This window comes from Cygnus olor, chromosome 3, assembly GCF_009769625.2.
Source record: "Cygnus olor isolate bCygOlo1 chromosome 3, bCygOlo1.pri.v2, whole genome shotgun sequence".
Lineage (NCBI taxonomy): Eukaryota > Metazoa > Chordata > Aves > Anseriformes > Anatidae > Cygnus > Cygnus olor.
This window is the reverse complement of record NC_049171.1, coordinates 3,430,667-3,455,697: the sequence shown is the minus strand read 5'-3', so window position 1 is coordinate 3,455,697 and position 25,031 is coordinate 3,430,667. Positions and strand designations below refer to the sequence as shown.

General features: G+C 50.5%; 1 protein-coding gene across 1 annotated transcript; it reads left to right on the top strand.

Moving 5' to 3' along the window:
• Nucleotides 1–272: 272 nt before the first annotated feature.
• On the top strand, nt 273–20,581 carry FAM167A (family with sequence similarity 167 member A). Its single transcript, XM_040550653.1, has 3 exons — nt 273–843; nt 8,367–8,894; nt 18,344–20,581. The coding sequence occupies exons 2-3, from the start codon at nt 8,523–8,525 to the stop codon at nt 18,605–18,607; spliced, it is 636 nt and encodes a 211-aa protein (XP_040406587.1). The 5' UTR covers nt 273–843; nt 8,367–8,522; the 3' UTR covers nt 18,608–20,581.
• Nucleotides 20,582–25,031: the final 4,450 nt, after the last annotated feature.

Genomic DNA, 25,031 nt, shown 5'->3' with positions numbered 1-25,031 from the left:
GCAGCTGGGCTCCTGCCTCTCTCAGAGGCAATTAAGAGGTTTCCAGCCCCACTGGGGGAGACGTGGGAGCCACAGGCGCTTTCCCAGTACAACAGACAGGCAACGACCAGTTTAAGTGCTGGTTTCTGCATGGTGCCTGCCACAATGCCCCAAGATACCCACCCCAGGGCTTCCCGGAGATGCTTCCCAGCCTTGCCAAACCGTCCCTGTCCCTCTTTGCCTTCTGCATGCCTGCTGACCTCTGGGCAAGCCGTGGCATCTGGAAAATGTTATCCCCAGACGAGTGCCAGAGGTCCCCGGGCTCCGTGGAGAAGCGCTCACATCTCTCCATGGCGCGTAACGGGAACAGCCACAGGGACAGCAGCCACAGGCTCTCCGGGCATCTCACGCGAGTTTTTGGGGTCCCTTCATCCCCCGTAGCATCCCTATCCCTCCTCCCTCATCTGGGTGCCAGCGTCGGAGGATGTCTAGGACCCGGGCTGCGCGGCTCCTCCCTTTCAGGTCTCTCCAGGGTTATTGCTTGGTGGGAGGTAGGTTCAGGGCTTGGTGGTATGAATGAAAGAGAGACAGGAAATCTGGACTGAAAAGCTCAAACTGGAATAGCTCGCCTGTCTCCAGGCAACAGGCCTGACGCAACCGCTGGGGAGAAAAAAAAAAAAAAAAAAGTCCCTTAAATAAGAAAAAAAAAAAACAGAGAGAGATTTCTGAAGCGAGACAGGGAGGAGGATGAGACAGTCTGCTGAAGGCACTGGTGACACCGCTCTGCAAATACCAAGTTGGAGACCCGAGGCGGAAGGAGGGAGCCAAGATGTCCGTGCAGCATTCCCGCTGAGTCCCTCCCCGGTGAGCTGGGTGCTGGCGCTGGGGCTGGGGAGGAGACCACAGACCTACAACCACCCCCGGGGGCAGGAGACCCCTGGCTTTGGTCACCCCGTGGAAAAGGGGAGCAGCAAGGACCAGGTGCTTGGGGTAGGAGCGGTGGAGTGGGGGCGATGGGGACCCCAAGACACCGCCAAGTTCAGAGTGCATGCTCCTCCATGGGGGATTTGGGGTTCGCCTTGTCCCCCTCCAGCCACCACCTCCTGCCTGGACAAACCCCCCACGGAGATGGCCAGGCTGGCAGCACCATGATGGTTGGGACCGGCTGGAAATCAGGGCAGGGTCTGCATCGACCCCCTTTGCAGTGAGGCTCGTGGATGTTGCTTTCAGCTGGGAGAGGTGTGGGGGCACTCTCTCCCTTCGGGGAGGGGATTTTTCGGGGTGTAATGGGGAAGAATGTGGCCCTGGTTCGGGACGATCACCTGTTGCTCCCTCTGCCCCCTCCCCGAGATTTGCAAGAGCCCCGGGGAGGTTTGTGCAGGGCAGGCGCTGTAGGATAAAGCCTGGTGGCCTCGCAGGGCGTAGCTACCTCCGGGTTTTGAAGCAGGCGCCGCGTCGAGCAGAGCAGATTTCCACCTGCTCAGGTCTGGCCCTTGCAGCTCATCTTAATGATAAAGAAAAAAAAATCACCCAGAACTTCTCCAGAGCCCTTTATAACAGCTTGGGGCTAATTACTAAAAGAACGGGGTTGCCCTGCACCCCTCCCAGCACGGGCACAGCCCTGCACGAGCCGGGCACGAGCCCAGCACAAAAGCGCACGGTGCAGCTGATCCGTGCCCCCCGTTGGCACCCGCGCAGGGCTGGGGGATCCTCCCTATTTCCCTGGGATGCTCCCTGGATTATACACCCCTGCTTCGCCCCTTGGAGCTTTTCTGCATTAGGAACCTTGGTAAAAAGGGGATGGAAATGAAGGAAAACCCAGTGCCTTGTTTCCAGTGAGGAGCTGTGTCCGGCTGGTAGCACATCGCCGCGGCTTTGTCCGCCCATTGCCGGTACCCTATGGATTCCCCACTTTTCCGTGGGAACAAGCTGTGGGTTTTCCCTCCACCAGCCATCATTTCAGCATGCTGGTGCCATCGCTGCCATTCGCATCTCAGGTCTCCCCTGCTTTCCCGTGCGCACCTCTTCGGGGGGATCAGAACGACACAAAAATAAAGCAGAGAGGGAAGGAAGGAGCCTGCAACAGCTCCGCAGCCATTCGGGGTTTGCAAAACGTAGCAGAGACACTGCAGGAAAAAGGAAAAAAAAAATAAATAAAAACCAGCCTCAGAGTAATTCAGCCTTTCTGGAAGGAGTGAGTTGGGGTCTGCGAGCAGCTCACCTTAAATAATATTAAATAGCAAAGTGTGGATCAGCTCAGTGCTGCAAGCGCCTGGGAGGAGGCAGGTCTGAGTGCAGTGTTTGGTGCTCAGCGGCCGCTAAGGCGAGTAATTGGATGGGACAGGGAGCACGTAAAGGGGATTAGGGGGTCGCCGGGGGGGCGATCCTGCCCCCTGATCGCTTTAATTTGGAGTCAAATGGGAGCTGGTCCTGGCATTGCATCTGCAGGGGGTGAGCTCAGTGCTAGGCAGAATGAAGAAAATCTCTCCCCAGAAAGAATTGTTGCTGATTTCTTTTTTCCCCTGAAATCATACCCTTTTGCCTGCTGCCTTCCATGCTGCATTGAGGGAAAAATAACTCTGTGTGCCAGTGTCCTGGGAAGGGAGCATTTCCCAGCTTGATCCAGCTCCTTCCCAAGGAGTCGCAGCCCTTCGCATCTCCCCAGCTGCACTGGCACAGAGGTCCCTGCCCTCTCCAGCTGCTCTTTCCCTTGGTGAAACACAGCTGGGTTTGGGGGTGGACGGCGGTGAAAATTAAGGAAAGACGCTCTGCCAAGCCACAGGTCCTTTGAGAACATATTTGGGAGCCAGGATTGGGTCCCAAGATAAAAAAGTTGCCTTTGCTGCTGCTGCTGCTCAATCCCTTTCCCTCTAAGAATGATTTTACCTTGCTTTGGGTGATGGGCTGGGAGTCAGCGTTGCCCCCCCTGGTTTCCATGAAGGTTTCCCAGTCTGCAAATGCTTCCCACTCATCGCCGGTGGACTGGTTTGCAGGAATGCCAAACATCTGGCACAGCCCGGGCCATCTTCATGCTGGGTTTCCACCCGACCGCTGGAAATCTGCTGATGGAGGAGAACTGGGCTGCTCTGGAGATGGAGCTGTCAGGGTCCACCTAAAGCAGGCAGCAATCTCCATCCTGCTGCCTCGAAAGCAGCCTGTGGGGTTTGGGGCAGGGGTGCAGGAAGGGCAAGGTGCAGCAGGGCTCCAGGGGATGGATGTGTCTGTTGAGGCAGGTTCTGAAACTACCGCTGATGCTGGAGGGAAATGCCCTAGGGCAAGCGTGTCCCCTCTTTTCTTCCCATTTTTAATCCTCTTGCCAGGCTGAGGGATCGGCTGCAGCCCCCCACTGCTCTCCCTTACCCCTTCCTTGCACTTGGGGCTACTTCTGGGGGGTCATTAGGGTGGAAGGACGAATCCTCAGGGTGATTCCTCACCCTGCTGCAGGTCATGCGTGAGTGGAAATCCCACTTCTTCCCTCTTGCCCCCATTTATCTGCCAACACTACGTCCACACCCTAAGGGCTGAAGCTGCAGGACGGGCTGCCTCTCCACTGTTGACCATAACATCTGAGCTGCCTGGGAGGTCTTTTGGGGGTTGTTCATGGTGATAAATGCGCAGGAACACCCAGGAGCACCCAGGATCCCATTAAGCTCTATCGGTGTCTCAACACACTGCATGGGATAGCTCTGAAACCCCCCCTCCAAACCCTGCATCAACCCAGGGACAGAGATATGGTCTCCTCCCTCGGTTGGAGTTGTGTCTCTGCGTGAGAAGGGACGTGGCTAACGTGGGCATCAGAGCCACCAGACCTGTGCTCATGCTTGGTGTCCCCGTCTTGCTGCTGGAAGAGGGGCCAAGCCCACGGGTTTGTGACCAGGGGGTCTCCATGTGCAGCCCATCCTGCCCCAGCTGTACCGGGCAGGTGCTGAGCACCCTCTCTTGATAACACCGATTCCAGGGGGGGCTCACACCTGGAGGGAGTCCCGGCTTCAATATCAGGCTGATCTTCAGGCTGCTGGCATCTTCTCCTGCCTGGGGGAAGGAGGCTGGAGGTCGCCTCAGGACAGGCAAGAAAGGGAACCAGATTATTTTCCTGCACGAGCAGATTTCAGGTGCTGCAGAGAGCAATCGGGCTGCCAAATGCTGGATAACACAACCCGGGGAGAATTTCTCTCCTCCGAGCCCGTGGGGCAGCCGGGGAGAGGTTTGCTGCCGGCAGCGGCCTCGCTGCCGGAGCCTCGGTGCCTCCGCTGCCCGGAGGATGCTCGGAGCCTCCATCCAGCGCCGTGCAGCAGCCGGGGTCCTCCTGCCTCCATTGCTATGGCAACCCCACTGCACAGGCGTCTCCTCCTCTCTCCCAACCCGCTGCAGACCGATGGGGGGGCTGCCACCCCCACCCCGTCCCCAGATTTTTGGTGTGCCCTTAAGGAAACGCAAACGCCGCTCTCCTGGTATGGGGCACGGGCAGCTGGCTCTGCCCCCTTCCTTTCTTCCTGATGTTTCACGTGCAGGCTCCTCATCACCCACGGGGACCCGCAGGGATGGGTGATGGTGTGGGCAGGTGCAATTTGTATGAGGGTTTTCTTTTGTAGGGTTAAGGGGCGGCTGCATGGCCCCGCTGGAGTAAGTGCCTGCAAAGGGAACCGCATCCCAAGCTCCATGGGTCCTATAGGGCATCCCTGCACTGATCATGGGAACCCAGATGGGATGGAGACACCCCAAAATACTGGAGGTGAATCCCTGTACATCTCTGAAGATCCCCAGAGCTTTTTTCCCTGAAGGCCAGCTGCATAAACTGCCCGATCAGTGAGAGGGAAGCTGAGGCATAAAAGGGGCTAATGTGCGTTTTGAAGGTCATTAACGTCCAAGCCCTGTTTAGCACATGACACAGGTGTTATCCATGGGCCATGCGGGCACCCCTGCGTCCCACCAAAAAACTTGTCCCAGCCTGGGCTCTGTCACATACTGAGGCTTTTTGTTTTCTTCTCAAGGACCAGATGAGCAGATTAATGTAGACTCCTAAAATCACTGCTGCTCCTCTGCAACAAAAGCTCCTATCACTGCTAGCTGATGTCCACCAGGGACAGTGAAGGGAACTGAATAATTTGTTCCCTATACCTGTCTTGGCTGATTGCTTTATTTATTCTGTGGATTTTTTTTTCCCCTCCAATTTTCATCCTCAGTGTTTCTTCCCCATTCTTTTTTTTCTTCTCCTAGACCTTTTGCTCTCCAGCATGAGACCTTCCAAAGCACTGATTGCACCTATTTACAGCCCTGAATTTAACAGGCTGTGAATGCCTGCTGCATGAAAACCTCATATTCGAAGCAGACCAGGGCATCACTTCATGCGATCGCCCTTTTGACCATGAACAGCATCTGAATCGTGGTGTTATCCACCACTAGTGGTGATAAAGCAAAGCTTCTCTCCCACCCCAGTCCACCTGCCCATGCCGCCCGTTGCCTACACCATCTCACCTGCTTGCTCAGGAGACGTTCACATGGTTCTCCCGCTATTTATTCATGGATTAATCCACAAGCAGGGATGTCTGAGGGTGTGTGATGGGGACAGATTTGCTGCTTCTGCTCAAGGGATGGAGGAATTTCTGCAGTGGGAAGTTGCGGTGGCCAGTTGTGCCGCTAGACCTGGTTTCTTAGAGCACAGGATTCCCCACGAGCTTTGCAAGGAGTGTCTGGTGTGTAAGAGTTTGCTTTGCTGGCTTGCAAACATGCAAAAGTCAAGCCTCGGGGCACGCCAGCTCAGTGAGCCTTGGCTTGGCAGGACTTCACACCCAAGCCGGTTGGGTAGTCCTGTGATTTCTCCGTCCGTTCGCGCGCTCCTGCTAATCCCTTTGAATTACAGCTTGTAGGGTGGGTCAATTAAGCTGATTTTTCCATGGAAGCCTAACCCAATGAAGAAACTAATGGCATTTTGTTGACTCGGTGACCTGATGTGTCCTGCACCTTCAGAACTGATAGCTTTCCTGCAAGGAAAGGGGGAAACCCTTCGGGTTTTGGTCACCATTTTGGTGCCAGCCTCCTGTTACCCCTAATTCTGCATGGCATGAACCCACCGAGACTGCCAAGTGTGATAACAAAGGCAAATCAAGGATTAACCACCTCAATTCCAGGCCAGCCTAGAGGAACACTGAGCCTGGGACAGGGAGGCTGGGAGAAGTTTGTTGGTTTGAGCCAGAGGCCAGATTTGGTCCTGGGAGTTAGCTCACTGTGGGGTAGCAAACAGGGCTGGATTACAGCCTTGCACACAGACATTTTTTACATGCTTACCGCTTTCAGATCTCTTCTTCTGCAGCAAGTCTTTCACCCAAGTCCAAGATACTAACAGGAAATTAGAGGTGGCTCCTTCCTGTCGATTTTGAGTTTGGAGAGGCTGGAGGACAGACGTGCTTATTTAGGGGGATGTCCATGGGGCGAATGAGGGGCTTGGTGTTGCAGCTGGGAGATGAAGGGTGGGCTGGAACGGTGCCACTTCCAGGGCATAAAAATCCCTCAGCAGGTGCTGGGAGGTGGAGATCTGTGCTGGAGACATGAGACAAAAGAGTTTGTGGGGGCTCTGCTTTGTATGTGCGATGTTTGGCGACGTCAGCCTTACAATAAAGGTGTTTTCTCTGTTAGGGGATACCAAATCCAGAAGCCCACTGTGTTCAACTCTATCAGACGGCTGGTTTCGGCCACCCCTAGCAATCCCCACCTCAGTGGAGGCAAAAAAAACCTCGGAGGCAAGGTCTTTAAAGTCATTAGTGTTTCCCGTTATTGATGTCAGTGGGCTAGAATATGCTGCTGGAGCAAAATTCATTAATGTGCCCTCAGCTCTGCAGAGCATCAGTGCAAGAGCTGGTGCAAGCCTGACTCTCTGAACAGGCAGCCCTTGGCTCTCCCCTCCATACAATCTATTTTTTCAGCAGAAGAAAGAAAACTGTTGTTGCTCCAGGCACAAGAGCACTTGGCTTCAACCTGATCTAGTATCTGGGCTTGCTCCCGTTCACCGTAAAACTCTCATTAACATAAATAGGAGCAGGAACAAGACCGCAACATGACTAATTCTCCACCCCCAGACTGTCTGTGTGTATATTATCAGCTGCTCATTCAGCCCATGTGCCTCCACGCAATTGTAGGATAAATCTTGCTCTCTGTTGGTGTTTATTTTAAATTGAATCTTCTTACTGAAAAGGTTTGAGAGGCGTAATTATGGTCTGGATTTCAGAGCTGCACACGTCTTTGTGGGCACAAATAGCAGGGAGAAGAATGGCTGAGTAACTCACATTGCTGTGTTTCAGTGCATCCAGCTAGAAAGCTGCATACGTCCTGGCTGGTCTTTTTGGGCATGTTACCAGGCAGGCAAAAAGTATTTTGTTTTGCGTTCGACGTGTAAACGAGAGCTCTGGATCTATTCCTAGCTCAGCCACAGATGAGCATATGACCTTGAGAAAGTCTCTTATCTGATCCTACCTCAAACGAATGCAGAAGCTGCCTGAGCTTAACTCTTGCAGAGTTTTTCGAGCCCTCTGTCCCACGGAGGAAGGTTTGGTTCGCCAAGCTGTGGTCCACTGGTGGTGTCAGGAGGAAAAGCTGGGAAGAAAGCTCCTGGCTCCTCGGTGCTGGTGCTCGTTGTCCCTCTCCTGGACACCATCCAGGCAGAGCTCAGGAGCTAGCAGGGGTGAGGGACCGCTCCCAGCAGACAAACTGGAGCTGGCCAGTGATGGAAACTAGCCCAGATCTCCCTGAGTGCAGGCATCCGAACCCAAGCTGTTCCAGTGCCCCAGTTACTCCCCAAACTGGCCAGGGGCCATGCAGCTGCCTTGAGCTCACTGAATGGGTGGAAGCTGAACTAACAGCTGGAGACTGGCATCTTTAGCAAGCCCAGATCTAAATGCAACCCCCTAAAACTAGGCAAGAAAAGAAACAAACAAACATATCTACATTTTCTATCTCTCCTTTTGGCTCAAACTTTTGGGAGAAGGTTGCATTGTCCAACTTCATCTGTCCCATTTTCACCTAAGTGGAGAGATGTAGGAATCCTAGCTGGGAAGCCAGCAGGGTGGTGCCCACAGACACCCTGACCCCCAGCAATAGCCAGAGCACGTCAGGTTGTGTGACGCAGCCTCGGAAGGGTCTGTGAACGTTTCCTGGCTTCATTGGCAACCTTATCACGGCCCCTTAAGATCGGAGGTGCAGGTTACCAGAGCTTCTCGTAAAGCCTGTCTGTTCCTGCCCCAAAAGCAAGGCAGAGAGCTGGGATGAGGTAACACTCCCCAGGAGCACCTTGGCACCCTGCCTTTCCCAAAGCCCACGCGCTGCAAGAGCCGCCTCTCCCTCCTTGCTCCCTTTTCCTTCTCAAAGTGGAAACCAACCCTCTGCTTCTCTTCTAGGTGTCCGTCCAACCTCGGCGTGGTGCCTGAGCAGGATTTTTCTTTTGAGAAGCCACTTCGGGCACGTTGCAGTGAGTTGGTCTGGCCTTGAGGGCTTCCCACCCCTGTCCCTGACCCGTGGCAGCCCACCCCTATGCCGTTGGACTCCCGGGGAGGATGTCTCTGCCTAAAATCCAAATAGAAGAGGCACTGGACAGCACGGATGGCGGCTCTGGAGGTGCCGTTCCTCCTGATGATCACCTGAGGAGCCTCAAGGCCTTGACGGAGAAGCTGAGGCTGGAAACCAGGCGCCCGTCCTACTTGGAGTGGAAGGCAAAGCTGGAGGAGCAGGCATGGAAGAGCCCCCAGCCAGCTGGTGAGGAGGACGGGAATGAGGCCAAAAAGGGCCCGGAGGAGACTGTCCCTCTGAGAAAGGTGCAGCTGCACCTCAATGGGAGCCCTCCCCAGGACAAGGTGACTCTTACCTCAGGGAAAATAGGCGGCTTTGAGAGCATCGACGAGGCTTTGACGTGGCTCCGGAAGGAACTGGTAAGTGGTTTCCTGCCCCTGGTAGATAGCACTCTTTATTTTCAAGGGAAAAGAATGAGGGGGAAACAAGAAGCTCCTTGTTCCCACCTGCCTTCAGCCCTGGGTGAAAAAGCAACCTGCAGTCATTGCATGGCTGGCAGGAGCAGCCCGGGGAAGGGAAAGGTGAACGACAGAGTGCCCATGGCCTCAGAGGAGGAACCAGGTCCATCTCAAAGTCCTTGCTGGGATCCAGCAGGCCAAAGCAATACAGTAACTTGCATTAGTTAGGAGTTTTTAGCAGTTTTCTCCCTCTCCTGCTTCTCTAATTATGCTTCAGATGAATACAGCAGGTTCATTTTACCCTTGCTGGATTTATGCTTGCTGGATTTACCCTTGTTGACTGTGGCCATCAGTGGTTTAGGAGCTCCCTCAGTGGGACATTGCATACAGACCACCATTTAACAAGCATTAGCAGATCTAACTTCCAAGTGATTGCCCAATTCCCCCTCTTTTCTTTTCTTTTCTTTTCTTTTCTTTTCTTTTCTTTTCTTTTCTTTTCTTTTCTTTTCTTTTCTTTTCTTTTCTTTTCTTTTCTTTTCTTTTCTTTTCTTTTCTTTTCTTTTCTTTTCTTTTCTTTTCTTTTCTTTTCTTTTCTTTTCTTTTCTTTTCTTTTCTTTTCTTTTCTTTTCTTTTTTCTTTTCTTTTTTCTTTTCTTTTCTCTTTTCTTTTCTTTTCTTTTCTTTTCTTTTCTTTTCTTTTCTTTTCTTTTCTTTTCTTTTCTTTTCTTTTCTTTTCTTTTCTTTTCTTTTCTTTTCTTTTCTTTTCTTTTCTTTTCTTTTCTTTTCTTTTCTTTCCTTTCCTTTCCTTTCCTTTCCTTTCCTTCCCTTCCCTTCCCTTCCCCTTCCCTTCCCTTCCCTTCCCTTCCATTCCCTTCCCTTCCCTTCCCTTCCCTTCCCTTCCCTTCCCTTCCCTTCCCGTCCCTTCCCATTTCTTTCCTTTTTTTTTTTTTTTTTAAACTCATAATATTCTGTAAGTCTTGTGGTAACCATCTTTCCCCAAATCATTTCTTCATTGCGGGACAATGGCAGAGCCTGACCACAGACCCTTCCTCAGCCAACTCGCACACGTTCATCATCTGTCGAGTCCTCCTTCATTAGACACTGCTCCACATTTTTGTCATCCTCCTGCCTCAGACATGCACCCCGTCTTACACATATCTTTATTTCTGGTTGATACAAGCCACCAGACAAAAGGAATGGAGACCTACCTTCCCATACAAAGGGGAGGACATGGCTGGGGTGGGCCAGGCCTATGCACAGTCTTCACTGACCTGCTCCGTGCAGTTCATCGTGAGGGAAAAATGCTGTTAACCATGTTTCACAGGGAAGAAGACAAGATACAAATTCTACACATATGCTAGGAAAATAATCAGAGCCAGGGTGAGGGCACTGGAAGCTCAGCTTTCATGCGCTGTGCTGCTGTCATGGTCCTAGGCCCGGCCTGCTAGCACTGACCCAAGCAGCTCCCAGCCCAGCTCAGGAATCAGCATGGCCTGGGGATAATTCCCTGCACGAAGCATGGATGCATCATTTATGGAGCCAAGGAAGGCCAACAGGATGGAAGGTGGGATTGGGACAGCTGTTTTTGGGGTTGGAGAGTGGGCCCTGGGCCCCCTGCTCCTACAAAAGTAGGAGCAAGCAGAGACAGACAGCACTTCCTAGTGATCCTTCCCTTCTGGACTGAAAATGAAAAAGGAAGGGAAAAAAATCCTTATTATTTGGCCCACGTGACTGGAAACTGGATAAAACTGATTTCACGTGACTCCGTTTCTGTTGCCAAATTGGATGTTTGCCTGTGATTGCCAACAGCATTTGCAACTGTTTGGACGGCGGCGATATTTGCAATGGGGTCCCTGAGGGCTGGGAAAGCACGTGTGGTTCAGACGCAGTCGTGAAAATGTTCCTGGGCAAATCCTTTGCTTTTGATAAGCACCAAAGTCTTTGAGGAAAAGCTGCCCATGCAGAACAGTGAATAATATTTATTTTAAAAGTCTCTGTGTCTTCTATGCCAAAGAATATTTATTCAACAACTTTTTTGTTTTTCTTGCTGTACTTGCCAACTGGATTGATCTCTAAAGGAGTTATTTACAGAAGTGGTCTTGAAAATCAGTTTTGGTGGCTGAGATGTCTCTCAGGTCCATAGCTCTTGGAAAACAAGAGCAGCACTTTCAGAAATCCAGGACTATTACAAAGAGTTTTGAGGTGATCTCCTAAAATCACTCGGTGCTCTGGAGAATATCAGCTCCTGATCTCAGAGCTGAACCTGGGTCCATGCTTGCATCTGTGATGAATTCTCATATTCACAGAGGGCTTGATGTAAAACCCAAGTCTCAAGATGCCCAAAGACAGTAAGGAACAGATTTTTCTTTCTTAAAGACCCAGATTTTAAAGTGTTTGGTTTGTTCTTGGTCTCCTGCCCAAAGTATAAATTGTCTTACAGTCTACCCTTTAGACTGGGTGTGGTATATAAACCATCATCTGATGAAAATTAAAAGTTTAAATTGAGGAAGAAAAAGGGCAAAGCAAACCCTAATTGTTCCTCACTTTCCATTTTCCTGTCTCTTAATTATACCAGTCTTTACTGGATCTGGACGTGACTCATGTAATTTAGAACAATTTCCCCAAAAGACAGAACATGTATTTGACTGACCACACAGCTTAATAGCTATGTTGGAGGCACTATTGCTGGGTTAGAGCTGCCAGCGAACAGTGAGAACACAGCACGGCCATCGCTTCACAGGGTGCTGGAACAAAAAGATGCATTTCACATTGCATTTCAAGGATGAAGCCCGGTTTCTTTTGAAATAGACGAACAAGCTTCCTTTCATTCCTACACAGCCAGGATTTTTCCTTGTTTACCACCATTTCATGATAGCGAAGTGAACAGGAAGATTTAAGAACAGGGTACGGCTATGGTTATGCAGAGTTTCTACATCTGCTTAAGGCAGGATCCAAGGCCAGAAAGTGCAGCATCCTTCAGACAAGAGCCTGCTCAGGGCAGCCAGGCAGGGCTCCAGCACCCATCCCTCGGTTATGGTCACCCTCAGTGGGCGATAAAGCCTTCTGGTCTGGTTTAACGTCAGAGACCACAAACCTGGGCACAGCACCAGCCCTGCCACAAGCAGCCTGGTGCAGACACAGCCACAGAGCATAGCAGGAGGGAGACCATCTACATCAGCACCAACACTGCCAGGGCTCTTCCCTGGCTATTGGGACCAGTCCCGAGCTGCGGCTCCCTGGTAACTCGCAAACCAAACCTAGAGTTGCTTGGGTCACTGTTGGTTTTTGGAGTCAAAGCTGTGCCAGGAGGCACGCTGACAACGCAAGAGAGGGTGGCCAAGGTTCTGGCCCTGTTTGCTCTACTGTTATGGACAGAGACAGCATGAGCATCTGGGCAGCTTTCTTAACAGCATCCAAAAAGGATCCAGTAGTTGCAGCTGGGGGGAAATCCGCTTCTGCCATGCCGTCCTCCACCTGGGAGGCTGAATTCTCCCTCACTCTGTGCAGTCCTCCAAGAGGAGTCAATTTAGATTATTCTAAATTAGTTCATCTAAATGGCAAAAGCAATGCGTGCCCAGGACACAGATACACCACTGCCTGTGCCCTTACAGAACAAAATGAAGCAGAGCAGAGCGTAGCTCCATCACTCACACTGTGCAATCCTCATCACAGCTACCAGCACGTTTAGGCGGGGCTGTTTTGTTAGCATGGCCCCGGCATGGTTTTGGCTTGTACCATTAGCGCCCTGCCAAACCGTTAGAGCTTCAGGAGCTTGCACATGCAGGAGACCATCCCCAACAAGCGGTTTGTACTAGAACACCCAGTTCTGGAAGCAAAGTGAATTTAATAGCACGTGTATGCCCAGGTTTCCTCTTAACCATGGTGTTACAAGTAAAGCTACCTGCTAAACCTGAAGCATTACTTCCAGTTCCCCAAACAGAAGTCATCCAACACTGCAGGGAATTTGTCCCTGTGTGTCCAGAATCTGCTCTGGTTCGGGTTCAGCCAGGTCCAGGCTCCTCACGTTCAGAAGGGAAGCCAAGGACAAGCCCAAGGTCTTACTGTGCATCTGCTGATCATGATATTTCTCCCCAGGTGACCAGTCCTGGGGCCTGATTCTGCACCTTGCACACGAAGGCCTAGCCCTGTTTTTTAAGGTCTGCATATGCCCACCGAGCTCCAGCCAGCCACGTCAGCTGGGACCTGCTGAGAATCTGGCCTTGGGAAGCTGATTTATTCAGACATGCAAATTCCTGCTCTTGTTTTTGTGCTGCGAGGCTCTGTGTAGGTGTACGAGCAAATTGCAGCACTCAGCATGTGTTGAACTGCCTGGGGGCTGGAACATTTCCCTTCCTAACTCCTCCTGCCTCCTCTTTGCCTTTGCACTGTCAAATGCGCCTGCTCATCATCAATGCTGAAAGTAAGACCTCCACCAGCCAGGGTATGGTGAAAGACCCAGGGATCGGAATGGTCAGGCTCTATTTTCTTCTTTGTTTTTGGCCTGTCAAGACAAATTTTTACAAGTTCTAAAACTGAGCCTTCAAAGTGCTTTTTTTCCCTAAATGTGTGGCAAGTAATTAAAGGACAAAACTCCACCATAAACTGGGATGCCTTCGGACAGTTCTGACTGCGGCATGGTAGGAAAGTTTGTTTTCCTTCTCAAATTCACCAACATTTTTGCACTGAAATCAGAGGCGTGTGAACCAGTATGCAGGAAAGATTTTTGAAAAGGGACCTGAAAGTCAGATGCTCTCTCCATTGGTGTCTCCATTTCAGATCAATTTGTCTTCCTCATCAAGAGCAATAGGACTTGGCAATATGCTTTACGAAGCTCCTGCTATTATTTCCATTTTTGACACTGATATTGGTTGAGCAAGTACTTAAGTGATTTTAAATGTCGGTGTGGCACCAAAACACTCTTGCCACGAGCGTCATTCCAGATTGCTGTGTGAGTTTTGGGAGGTGGGGGAGAAAGAGGAGGAATCTAGAGGATGGATTTAGCGATGGAGCCTGGTCTGCATTGGAAATCCTGTGCTACATAACAGGTCCAGGAAGGATTTGTCAATATTTGTAATTCAAGCAGTGGAAGGACTCGTTCACATGCACTGAAGCAATGCCATCGCTACTGTTAAATTGCTGGAATTTGGGCAGTTTGGGCGTTTACACAGAGCAGAACCATCCCCAGGGAGCAGTTTGGGTGCAGCCATCCTTTTTTAGAGAGTGGAGGGTTTTCAGGGGTGGATATGGGTTTGTGCACGTGGCAGAGATGGAACTACAGCTCTGAGAAACACTGTACTCCTCTGTGTAAGTCCACATCTAAGTCCCTGTGTTCGCCTCATTCGGATGCTGAGCTGCCAGGCTTTTCCTCTGGCTGTGGGCTTTCTCCTGGACATACCATTACCAGTCCTGGATGCATTTTAATGCCACTTAATTCAACAAAAAACAGGTAACTACGTCCCTCATGAAAGGTAAGATGAAGATTTTGAGGGACTCTACACAGTCTAAACTCAATACTGAAAAAAGGTGAGATTTGTGACCCATGCCAGGCCCTACATGTGTTAGCTAAAGCATCTGGGCTTTATTTGGGGTTGTGTAATCCGCAGGCATCACAAAAACACCTTGTTTTGGGCTGTGGGTTGCACCACAAGGGCGTGAGCATCTAAAATTAGCTGCAGCAGGGTGGCATCCAAGCACCTTTGAAGATGAGGCCTCAAACCTAAACACAGACTTACCCGACTTCTCTGAAGTGTTTGGCAAGGGTCTGATGGCTGAGCTCTGCTTGGATCCAAGTGGCTGCACCCGGTTTCACTTTCTTTTGATCTTTTGGAAATAAAAAGTACGAACCCTGGGGAAGCAACCGCTTCTCCACAGATCACCACCCTGAGCTTCATGGAGCACAGGCTGGGACCCTGTCCATGGAACATTTCTCTTCTGGGATGAAGTCCCAAGGAGCTCCACACCACCTCCATGCCATGGGGGGTCTCTGCTGCTAATTCGCCCCATAGTGACACTGCAGGTGCACCAACGGCAATGGGAACATTGATGATTTTCCTGTCTGTGACCATAGACAGTCCATGATTGGGAAAACTTGGAGACAAGTCCAGGCTGCATCTAGTTATTTGGGCTAAGCCACCTAGACTGGACAAGAATGAATCCAAAACTTTCTCTCCGTCCCCCATTTTAACATCCCCAGTAGACTCAAAGGCACAATCCAAATAGAAAATCCTTCCTGGGGTCAAAAGACATGCCCATTCACACGTCTGCAGTCCGGCTTTGTGATTCAGTCTATTCATTGCAGTAGGTCCTCTGCCAGGAAGGACTGGGTTTGGTTCCCCATCCCAGCCGGGAAGTTCAAACCACCAGCCTGTCCATCCCCGTGTCCAGCCATGCAGCTCGTTGTCTGCTGGAGCAGGGCAGAAAAGAGGCAGGGGAAGGTTTGTTAAATAGAGGTTTGTGCAAAATAAAAGATGTACAGGAGGCTGTTCCTGTATTTGGCATGCAAGACCTTGAAGCAAAATACATGGCTGCTGCCGGGAGTGCCCTGTGGGCTCTTCCAGGACGTTGCACAGAGTTTGTGGGATCACATTGCCATCCCACACAGACAAATTGGGACACCGAGACACGCTGCAGTAGCCCTGTGGGTGAGCTGTGTAAACCAACAACCCACGGCTTCCTGCAGTACAGCTCCTGTAATCCCGTTGGGTCTTTCCAGGAAGCCTTGGGGAGCTTTGCTGACCCGACCGTGCTCCTTTCCAAAAGAGATCCTTAACCATTTCTGGGAAAGCGTGCACATTGACTGCTTGTCCCTGCTTCCCTGCAGAGCCCCAAAGCACAGCCTGCAAGGGCTGCGACTAGAACGATAATTTCTGCTCATCTGGGGTGATCGGTGCAGGTGGGTGTTGATTTTGCCCCGTGCAGCATTACCCTGCCATACAGTAGGGCCAGTGGTCCACATGGATATGGAAGAGGCTGGTTTAGCAAACGCCAGGGGTACCAGGTATGGTGGAGGAACGGGAGACCAGAGACTGAGCGCCTGAAGGACAAAGCTGGGAGTCCGCTCACCACAACCCAGATGGCCTTGTCTGTCAACTTGCACAAAAGCAAAATGGCTTCTTAGAAAAGCATAGAAAGCAAGAACAGGTCAAAAGAGGGAAATTGGCTTGCAAGAGGGAAATAGCAATCTCCAAGTCCTTTCCCTCTCCACAAAGGTCTCCTAATTCATTTTTTAAACCCCCCCCCTTTTTTTTTTTAATCCCACATTCCTCAAAACCTCTGATGAAAGCATTTGTTGACTTTTCTCATGTAGCTTAATAAACCGACAAGAAATACTGACCAAGGGTCATCTGCGATCGCCTTCCTGATAAAATGTCAAGTCACAGCATTCATTGTGAAACAGGGAAAGATAACACTAATAAGATAACACTAATACAATTTTTTTTTTCATTGCAACTCGTGGGAGAAGAAAAGCCTACCGAGTGGCATTGCTCTGCTGGGGGCAAGGAAACAGTGGGTTGAGTTTTTTTTTGTTGTGGTTGTTGTTGTTTTTTTTTTTTTGAAGAGGGTAAATTGCCACAACCACACCAACTATTCAAGAGGGAAGTTCAGTCTGGGATTTGTAGGAAGGTGACTTAATCCTCTGCAGGCAATGGACCTCAAATGCTAGCTGAGAGCACCAAGCAAGGTCCTCCACGGTGCCTCCGTGGGGCAGGAGTGAGAAGAGCCTTGCTTGGTTCGGATTAATTTACATTATATTAATGCCAGCCCTTGCCTTGGGCTCTGAGCATCGGAAAGGTCTTGTGCAGAAACACTAGGGCCACCTGTGGAGCATCCTGAGCTGAATTTTTCCTCCGCCCTTCTTCTCTGCAGTTTTGTGCTCCAGACACTACCCCAGGAATAAATTTACCCCTTGCTCGTCATCTGTACTCATAAACTAAGCAGCTGGTTTTCAGGCCTGGAGGCAGACTGGTACGGTCTGGCTGTGTCCAGGCTGTTAAAATCCAGGCACAGTGGCTGTATCCCAAATGCCTGCTGAGGATGAATCCCCCCAAGTTACCTCCTGAGGGGTGCCTGTGGGGAATTTCTTAGGGCTGTGTGCGTTGGCCTCTGCTCAAAGGATGCCAGGTGCTCGCAGCTGAGCGGAGAGAAAGGTTCTGTGGCCATGCACAATTTAACATATTAATATATATGTAGCCTGGGTCTGCTTCTGAACTTCTCGTTCAAACCACAGGGAGCTAAGAAGAACAAAAAGAAAACCAAAAACGTAACCAAAAATAAACACACAGTCAGGAATCCTTGGTACCAACGGGCTCCTTCTCACGCTGGTTCATGTCCTGGGATGGAGGCGACGTCAAGGAAAGGGTCAGGGCATCACACGGGGGCAGCTGGAGGACAGTTTTCCGGCCTGTGCTGCTCCCTCCTTGTCTCCAGTAGAGATTCAAGCCTCAAGGTTCACCAAGCACTGCTTGGCTTCTCTCCCACCGCTCCCTTTTCTTTGTGGCTTTTGAGGTTTGCTGCTTCTCTGCGAGGAGGGATGTGGGGTGAGAAGTGGGGCTTGTCTGCTTGGCGTCTGCCGGCTTCTGTTCCCCAGGTAAAGGCTGATGCTCGCTGTGAATCTCGCCAAGTGATCGCCTCCTTCCTTCACCACTCCCAATGTCTGGTGGCAACGAGTCTTCTGCTTAATTATGAGTTGGAATTTAAAAAAAAAAAAAATGATAATAATAATAAAAAAAATCCATTTCCTTTCATCACTTCTGAATCTTCCACCTTTCAAACTTAGGTGCCAGGGGAGGAAAAAAACCCTCCGAAATATTTAGCTCGTTAGCCTGCAGGGTGCTTGTTCTCTGTCCCATGGGGACCGTGGGGGCCCCATCCTGAGATCTGCTGCCAGCCCGCGAGATAAGCCACGGGGGATGTGGGAAGCCGCGCTCCCCGCTGTCACGAACCAGCCCTGATTTATGCAGGCTGGAAACCAGTGCCAAGTAGTTGGGGATCGGTTCTCTGGGGTTCTTTTAATTGCTCCTTTCCACCTCTAATTGCTGATTCTCACTGTGGCTGCTCCCTTACGAGCAAGATTAATTCGGGCTTTGCTTAAGGCTGAGAGGGAAGCTCTGAAGCCTGCACTGACTGATACCCAAACCATCAGCCTTGGTGTGCTGGCTTTAATTCCATTTTCTCAGTTCTTCCAGAAAGCTGACCAGGCACAGAATGCTAGCAATTCACCATCCTGAGCTCATATTTGACTGGGATGCGTTGCACGGAAGACCCTTGCCTCCATCCCAGTCCTTTGCAGTGGGGTAGCACCTCTGGCCATGTTACGTTTCCCATGATTTGGTGCAGGCAGCACCCTGAGGAATGCATGCAGTGCCCTTGCTGACGCCTTCTTCCCTCCCCTCCCTCCATCTTGCGTTTCAGGCAGAAATGCGCCTGCAGGACCAGCAGCTGGCCAGGCAGCTCATGCGCCTCCGCAGCGACATCAACAAGCTGAAGATCGAGCAGACCTGCCACCTCCACCAGCGCATGCTCAACGACGCCACGTACGAGCTGGAGGAGCGGGACGAGCTCTCCGACCTCTTCTGCGACTTCCCTCTCGTCAGCTCCTTCAGCCTCTCCACGCCGCTCAAGCTCATCGGGGTCACCAAGATGAACATCAACTCGCGCCGGTTCTCGCTGTGCTGAAGGGGGGCAGAAGAGGGAAGGATGGGGGAGAAGGAGAAAGGATTGGGCAGTGCCAGGGCTCTCCCTGCCTGATGGCTGGGCACAAAGAGGTCTCGGAGGGGCAGAGGGGACGGGAGCAAACGGGGAACACACGTCTGGTCTTGGTGGCATAAGGAGCAGCAGAGCACAGTGCTGGGATGGCTCAGAGATGCCCGTTGAGAAGACAGGACCTGCAGGAAGCACAGAGCATCTGAACCCAGCTTGGGCAGTTAGCCTGCTCTTTTGCAAAGTCCCTTCTCCTCCTTCTCCTCTCCCTGCAGCAGCAAAGAGGTGGACACCTCTTCAGTATGGTTGTACTCAGAAGTCAGAGGGGAGGTTCAAAGATCAGCCAGAAAGCAAGGCAAAAATCCCCTTTCCCATCCCTTTTCCTCCTCCCAGGCTAGAGCTGTCTTCAGAAAATGTCACTCCCCTCCCTGGATGTCTCCTGAGACATCAGTCCTCTGCCTCTGACGGCCCAGGCACGGGGTCTTTGGGGCTGTTTTAGACGAAAAGATGGTTTCCAGTGGAAAGGAGCCCTCCCAGCAGGTGAGAGATGGTGGATTAAATGGTTTGCAGCCCCAAAGGTGGTGAGATGTGCTTGTTGACGTGCTCCATTGCGTCCAGTGTACTCTAGCATAATTTTGTCTGTGGTATGGATTATGGATGGATCATGGACCTATTTATACAGAGACTCCTTCTGGCCAGAAGTCACCTGTGTGCCCTAGAATTTCTACCCAGAGCAATATTTGTTCCTGATCCCACTGTCAGCCTTGGCCACAAGACTCATGTGGCTAGCTCCAACAGCAGTAAGGCAACGGAGGGAGTTTACACCCGGGACATCCCGCATCAGAGAAACCACCCAAGGCTGACATTCTCCTCCCAGCAGCAGCACCAGCAAATCCTCGGTCCTTTGTAGCAACACGCATCCATCGGAGAAGGGACCTCTGAGAGGAAAAAAAGGACTTTCGTGTAATGAGGGTGAAGTGCGACTACAAATTAAAGGGAGAAACATTGCTGCGACGAGCTGCCCTCACTGTGCTTTGGACCTGCAGCCATCACAGGGGGATTCCCTCCCGTCCTGGCAGCGTGTAGGGTGGGTGCTGTGTTTTCCGCCTTTCAGTGCATGAGGACAGCGGGCAGAGCCCCCCGTGGTCTAACCCAGCAGGGGCAGGGACACAAGGGGCTTAGCCACGGCGGCTCCTGGTACCCGAGACAGCCTGTCCAGGGGGAGCGTGGCTGCCTCGAGGCTCTCCCTCCTGTTCCAACACTTCTGACCGTGCCAGAGCCCAGCTCTGCTCTTCTCAGCATGCCAGAGCAGCTCGGTGATGCCTCCCGCTCCAGTGTATGGCTTGCTGAGAGGTATTTGGGGGCAGCAGAGCTGTAGCTATACTAATAGTTTAATCAGTGTTGTGCCTAAACTTGGAGACTTTTACTGCCCAGGTACTGAAGGTTTAATAGGGTTGTGGCCAGACTGCCAGTTGGCCTCTGGATTGTGATGCCATTTAGTTTACTAGTAGAGAAATAGCCTTATTTCCCCATGGACATTTTGGGAAAAAAAAAAAAAAAAATCATTAAAATTCTTCTTTGTTTACTTTTTTAATAAAAAAAAATCTATTCATGTCCCATGTTGATTTTCAGAGGCATTTTCGATCAAAAGATGGCAACGACAGCATTTCAGCGAAAATAATGCCTTGGAAGAGAGGGACTGGTTCTCTCTAGGATAATCTAGAGTCAAATATAGAGGGGTCCTGCCTTTGGGCTCTTATCTGGCAGCTGAATGCCAGGGGTTAGTACAAGCACAGTCTTAGGAGGTCATTATATGTGGCGTTAGAGATATCAGACGTCTGGGTTCCAGACATGTATTTTCTGCATTAAGTGGGATGAGAATGGTTATAAACTGCCAGCTGTTCATCGAAATGCACAATTTTTTTAATTATAAAATGATGTCTGTATTGATTCCTGCCTCTGGTCTCTCGTTTTGTTCAACGGCTCCAGTCCTGCCTGGAGAGCAGTCGGGGGCTGCACAGGGAGCTTCTGTCTGCGGGAGCAGGCTCTGTTTATGCCAATGCAATAAACCATCCAGTAACCACCTCCAGCAGTGACCAAAAAAAATGATATCTGCACTGAAATGCATGACTCCACACCAACAGGTCTCTTCCCGAATGCAGGCAGCAGTGGCAGGGCTGGAGACCTCACGTGAAGCACCAGGTGGTTCCAGCACCTCCACGCTGCCAAGCACCAGCGTGGTGTTTGCAAGGTTTATGGGTGTAAAAGGTTTTCCATCAGGTTTTTCTGTCCATGCACATCATTAGGACATCCCCTGTGGCTACAGCAGCAGTTTCTCTGCCTTGCATTCTGGAGGAGATGGAAAGAAATAAAGGTGGGAGGACATGTTATGTGTTTGGACAAAAATGTACAGGAAACAGAGCCAAAAAAAAAGTCACTCTTTTATGCTAGGTGTGTTTTTGTTACTCAGCCACTGAGCCAAAGGTGATTTCAGGCACTTAAAACATATATCCAGCTAAGGAAGAAAAATAACTAGAAAAGTATCTGATTTGCCATGGCTCTGCTGAACGTGGTCCCAAGCTCTCTCAAGTCGTCTGCAGCTGCATAGCCATGAGACATGCTCCTTGCTGAAACTAAAGAGCAATTCTGAGGCTGGTCTGTGTGAGTAATGAACATTTTTAATTTGGGTGGCCAGACTGGAAGATCACAGATTTCCCCAGGTTAACTAAAAGACCTAATTTCAGGAGGGTTGCCCCAAAATCTCATATATATGCATATTTTAGATGGTCTGCCTAGTATTTTAATTGTTTATATTTTTATTTTACTCCAAGTTCTAAAAAAATATTAATCGAACACTAAAACCATTGAGAACATCTTGTTTGCTTTCAGACATTGTTTTGTAATGAATAGTCAAAACATTTTTCCTGAAATAGCCTTGATGAAACTTTTCTTTCAGTGGGTTAGAGCCATTCATCCAGCTAGACCCCGTCCCTGAAGTTTTGGTCAATCCAAAACTCTGTATATTTCACATCATGAAGAAATCATTTAAAAACAATTTGCCCAGCTTGATTTTTTTTTTTTTTTTTTACTCTTTCTGAGTTGATTAAGAAGCAATTTTACATATTTTCTCTTAGTCAACTGGCCACGCTCCCTGACATGGTCCATCACGATGCATTAATGGACAAGAGACCTTGCTTCTCTTTCACAGCCCCTGTACAGCGATGATAAAAAGGGTCATTATTCCTGAGGGAAGTGCCTCATTCCTTACTCTTCTGGCACTGTGAAGTGTTATCATATAATCAGTGAGTGATTTGTATTTTGATGTCTGCCACAATTGCCTCCATACAGCCCTTAATGAAATTAAACAGAGAGATCATCACAGAAGTGCCCCGGTAAGTCACATTTATAACAGGAATGCCGGGGAATTACATATTTAAAGAGTTGCATACTGAATTTTCAGATTGCTTCTGCTATGTGGTATTTCAGATCATAGAATCAGAGACTTTTGAATCATTATTAAGGCTGGAACAGGCCTCCAAGATCATCTGGTCCAACCACCCCCCTACCACCAACATCACCCACTAAACCATGTCCCTAAGCACCACGTCCAACCTCTCCTTGAATACCCCCAGGGACGGTGACACCACCACCTCCCTGGGCAGCCTGTTCCAGTGAACAGATCGTCATGGTCTAACATGGTCTATGAAGAGATATCATGGTCCAACTATTTATATATGTATATATATGTATATGTGTGTGTACATATATATATATATATGAATACAACTCCAGCTGGAGTATTCAAAGCAGCTTGTTTTTTTCAGAGACTGAAGCTGACTGCTAAGTGTGTTTTATTTTAGAAGACAGAAGGGACTGAAAGAAAAAACAAAGGATAGCAAGGAGGAGGTGGCAGGCTACACACCAAAACCAAACCAGGCTCTCTTCCCTCGCTGTGTTCTGTTACCAAGTGCATGTCTGAAGAAACACGCACGAGGGAGCAAGGTACCCCAAATCAGATGAATAGATATGGGGCAATCCCTTGATTTCTCAGGCTGTCATCCCTCATCCTTTCAGCCTACTGTATCAAGAGGGACCAGCTCTGCACACACTTCATTCAGGGTAACTGAAGCCTGGATTTTCCCAGCCGTTAGCAAGAGGAGGGCAGTGTGGAGTCCCTGTGGTCCAAGCCCTGGGGCAGCCAAGCCATCCTGGTTGTCCTTGCCTTCAGCAGCGTGGTGTGCCCTCGTCCGTCCACCACGAGAGGTCTGCAACATGGTGGAAGATGCCCGGTGTTTCACCAAACCCTCCCCAAAAGCCTTTCTCCTCAGTGGAGGGCTCCCCGACATGCTCCTGCCTGCCCCTCGGAGGGGGAAGAGGAGGAAGGAGGAATTACACAATGTTTTTGTTCCACTGACGAATTCCCCCTGCCAGTTGGAACAGGCTGCTCGTAAATCGCAGCTTTCTGGAGGGGTTTCAAGAGTGCTGCGTTCTGAGATCATTGTCTCTGCTCCATGGGAACAATGGGGGCAGGAAGGAGCTGCTCCAAAAACGCAGGGTGCCACAAGGAGATTTCTTTCGGATGGGGAATGCTCCAGGAGGCAGAGGGAATTTCCCCCAACTGCTTGAGACTGAGGATAGCTGCTCGACGGGAAACGGGAACGCTGTTCACAGTGAGAGATCCGCCAAGGTCAGCTTCTTCCAGCCACCCCAGAAAGGTAGAACAGTGATCCTCCAGTTATACCTTAGAAAATGAGACGTGGGATTGCTGACTGCTTGCCCCAGAGGTATAGCCAAGGTCCGTCTGGCTTTGGGTTTCAAATGGGATCACCTTGGCACGCTCAGCCTGCCCTGCACGACAAGACACAGGCAGGACAGGGTTAGGTATACCTTCCTTGTTATTCAGCAGTCTCTAATGACTCACAAGTCTTGCAAAGGGACAATTTCCTAATGCAATTCCAAGTTAAGGCTTGGAGAAGAAGTCTTCATGAAGTCTTCATGAAGTCTTCACCTCCCACAAAAACGCAGGATCAGAGGGGACCTCTAAGGGCTGCTACTCCACCAGGAACCAGGACTTGACCAGGTCAAGTGGCCAGCCTTGTCCAGTCCATGCTAATAACTACATATTTTCATTGGATGGTTGGACCAGATGATCTTGGAGGTCTTTTCCAACCTTAATGATTCTAGGATTCATTAGCTGCTAGTCTGCTCTGAATGGTGGCCCCAGAGATGCCAGGATGCTCCCTAGACATCTTGGTAGTAAGATGCAAAGGGGAAAAAAAAGGAAAAAAAATAATTAAAAAAAAAAAAAAAGTTGTTCTCTGCAGAAGCTTGGAGCAATGAAAACTTAAAAAGAAGGTACCCAACCTTTTCCACAACCACCCAGTGCTAAGCTATCCCCCCATCCAGCAGCAAACCCCCAGTTTCCCTGAAGTGTGCCATTAAAAATCTCGTAAAGCCCTTCTTGTTACCCTTAGCATCCCTGACCAGCCTGTGCCCCAGCTGGGTGCCAGCCCTGCTGCTCTTATCCCTCAGTACCCGAGCATTGCCTTGGCACTCTTCTTTCATTTGCCCTCCTTATTTCCATTTCTTGTACGCTCCCTTTTAGCAGCTCCGTTCACCAAGAAGTGTCTTAATTAACTGAGCAGGCTTTGTGCTGAAATTCCTCATTTTCATGTGCAAAGGCAGGGCTTGTTCCCAAGCTCTGAATACGTTCTCTTTTAAAAAAATCAACCAGCTGTCTCAGACACCTTCCCCCCCCCCCCCCCCCCCATCCCCCAACAACTTCTCAGCTCCCTGAATGAGCTGAAATCATCTCTTCTGAGGTCCAGAGTCCTAAATCCAGGGCTTTTCCCCTCGAGATGCTCTCCAGACCAAGCTGCCACAGTCACCCTCTGCTCCTCCATGCTCAGCAGGAGGTCAGGCAGATTGGTGGGGACGGGGACTGGCACTGCCTGGGGACATCGGATGGCTTTGGGTGCAGGAAGGGGGGAGATGATGCTGGCACGTAGCTGCCCTGAGCCCCTGATGGTGCCCGGTTTTCTTCCCTAGAAAACTGGGTTAGAAATAGGGCCAGCCCTGCTCTCGCTGGAACTGGCCTGGATCCCTTCCAGGTGCCAACCTGCTGCCTGCTGACCGCTGCCCACCCTTTTTATTTCTCTCCCATACAATGACCCCAAACCCTTGTGCTAATGCACAGGAGGGGGATGAACGGGGTTGGGGAGGAGGGTTCAGAGGCAGGAGTCTTCCTCTCTTCCAGCAGAGCTACACAAGTCTACCCTGCAAGCCTGGCCAAGGATTTTGGACCTGTTCAGAGCACAGGAGGATGCTTTTCCTCTCTTATCACGCTGCCTTCCCTTGTTCTAAGCGGTGGGGAAGAGTCAAGCCTGGCCATCAGCATCGC